General features: G+C 34.6%; 1 protein-coding gene across 1 annotated transcript; it reads left to right on the top strand.

The window, feature by feature from the left end:
* Positions 1–528: 528 nt before the first annotated feature.
* Positions 529–1983, top strand: LOC127129211 (soyasapogenol B glucuronide galactosyltransferase-like). Its single transcript, XM_051058479.1, has one exon. The coding sequence runs from the start codon at positions 529–531 to the stop codon at positions 1981–1983; it is 1455 nt and encodes a 484-aa protein (XP_050914436.1).
* Positions 1984–2783: the final 800 nt, after the last annotated feature.

The following is a 2783-nucleotide window of genomic DNA, read 5'->3' as shown; positions in this document are numbered from 1 at the left end:
ATGTTATATTTGCTGTTTGTGACAGTTTGTGTTGTGAATGTTTTGTTTAACCTAAGATACTTTTGAATATTTCATGGTGAGAATGAGTAATGACACCTATGTTGCTGTGTGAGTTGCACACTCTTCTATTTCTGAGAAATTCATAACATGAAATTGTGATTATAACTATGTCTTGTATCTTATATGAATTATTCAAATTAATTCAAAGCTAGCTTATACTAAAGAAGATTCCAATTTCATACTAAAAAATACAAAAAGAAAAGTACAAGAAGAGGAGGAGACAATTCCAATGATTGCTATAAACAAGTTCCAATGACAGTATAAAAAGAATAAAAGAAACACCCAATTATGTTAATACTCAACGACAAACAGAAAGAGCATATGAACCGGCTTAGTCATTAATTGATTAAAACAAAGACATTCAACACTAACAAATCATATAAAATTAATTTCACTTACCATAAATTCACAAACTGTGTCTAGAAACCGAAGTTGAAATAGTGTTTCTCCTTTCAACTTGTTCAAAAAATGGAATCACAGTCCCAAAAACTCAATGTTATTTTTTTACCATATCTAACTCCTGGCCATATGAACCCTATGATTGACACAGCTAGATTATTTGCAAAACATGGTGTGAATGTCACCATCATCACTACACAAGCCAATGCCTTGTTGTTCAAGAAAGCCATAGACAGTGACTTGTTTTCTGGTTATTCAATCAAAACTTGTGTGATTCAGTTTCCTTCAGCTCAAGTTGGTCTCCCGGATGGCGTTGAAAACATCAAAGACGGAACTTCCTTAGAAATGCTTGGTAAAATCAGTCATGGAATTTCAATGCTTCAAGATCAAATTGAACCTTTGTTTCAAGATCTTCAACCAGACTGTATAGTATCAGATATGTTTTATCCTTGGACAGTCGAATCCGCTGCCAAACTCGGCGTTCCAAGGATTTACTATTACAGCTCAAGCTACTTCTCTAGTTGTTGTGCTCATTTTATTACAAAGTATAAGCCTCATGAGAATTTAATTTCTGATTCTCAATTTTTTTCAATTCCTGGAATTCCACATAATGTTAAAATTACCTCTCTGCAGCTAGAAGAGTGGTTTAAAACTAGAAATGACTTCTCAAAAATTTTAAATGTAATATATGAATCAGAAAGCAAAAGCTATGGAACACTATATAATAGCTTTCATGAACTTGAAAGTGATTATGAGAAACTTTACAAGAGAACATTGGGAATCAAGGCATGGAGTGCAGGACCAGTTTCAACATGGATTAACAAGGATGAAGGAAACATTCCGGTAGAGTCAGAATTGTTGAATTGGCTTATCTCTAAGCCAAATGATTCTGTGTTGTATGTAAGTTTTGGAAGCTTGACAAGGCTTTGTTATGCTCAGATTGTTGAAATAGCTCATGGACTTGAAAATTCAGGTCATAATTTCATCTGGGTCGTGAGGAAAAAACACGGAGATGAAGACAAAGACGGGTTTCTTCAAGATTTCGAGCAAAGGATGAAGGAAAACCAAAAGGGCTATTTGATTTGGAATTGGGCACCACAACTTGCTATATTAGGCCACCCTGCAACAGGAGGGATAGTGACTCATTGTGGTTGGAACTCAATACTTGAAAGCTTGAGTGCTGGTTTGCCAATGATAGCATGGCCAATGTTTGCCGAGCAATTTTATAATGAGAAGTTGCTTGTTGATGTTTTGAAGATAGGAGTTTCAGTAGGATCTAAAGTGAACAAGTTTTGGTCTACAGGTGAGAATGAAATGGTGAGAAGGGAAGATATTGCAAAGGCTGTGGCAGTGTTGATGGGAAGTGAAGAAGAGAGTGTAGAAACAAGGAAGAGAGCAAGAAAACTTGGTGATGCTGCAAATAGGAGTATAGAGGAGGGTGGATCCTCTTACAACAACTTGATGCAGTTAATAGATGAGTTAAAATCATTGAAGATATCAAGAGGGATTGAGAAAACAAAGTGAACAAATGAAATGGAAGAATAACTACCTATGGTTTTGTAGGATGTGGAACCTGTTATGTTGCAAAAAGAAGAAACATGACCTAAGTATTTTCTCTTTGAAATGAATTTTTAGGACTTGGTTTATTTTTAATGTAGAAAATGTTGTTGCTTAATCTTACAAAATGTATTTTTCTTTTGAAATCAAATAGTTATAGCTAAGTGCAATTTACTGCTTAAGAAAAGATATTGAAATCAAATAGTTTCACTTCTTTTTCAATCAAAACTTCCTAAATGCTGCATTCATATTGAATAAAATTCTCACTCCATTCCTACAAAACCAATCCCCTCATTTTGTATGGCATGATAAAATACATGCATACACTTACAGTTTTTTTGTTTCTAGACTTATGCTTCCACATTCCGGATTCACAAAACAAAATTTAAATCTTGGAGTAGAAAGTGTGTTTTCTTAGGCTACAATAATGGTACAAAGGGAGTTGTTCTATATGATGTCAATAGTAAAGAAGTTTTTTAATCTACAAATATCACATGTTATGAACACACACCTTTCTCTATCAAACTAAAGAAACCATTCTACTAATATCATATCAATCCTAACACTAATTCACAACCACTCTCTTAAACAATTATATTCTTTTGTCAATGACTTCACAATCAACTCTGAGTCGCCTTTAATTACAACTCTTTTTGCTCCCAAGTTTAACAAGATCCTAAGGCCTGCAATCATTTCTCTCCAGGAGCCAGAGGTTGTGCAATCAAGTTCGGTGTCAATGTTCTCGTAGTTGGGTCGGGGTGGATGGG

This window comes from Lathyrus oleraceus, chromosome 3 (genome assembly GCF_024323335.1).
Source record: "Lathyrus oleraceus cultivar Zhongwan6 chromosome 3, CAAS_Psat_ZW6_1.0, whole genome shotgun sequence".
NCBI lineage: Eukaryota > Viridiplantae > Streptophyta > Magnoliopsida > Fabales > Fabaceae > Lathyrus > Lathyrus oleraceus.
This window is presented reverse-complemented; position numbering and strand designations above follow the sequence as displayed.

Bases quoted from the DNA above. Each gene is read 5' to 3' on its own strand.
- LOC127129211 (XM_051058479.1), top strand. From the start codon at position 529: ATGGAATCACAGTCCCAAAAACTCAATGTTATTTTTTTACCATATCTA.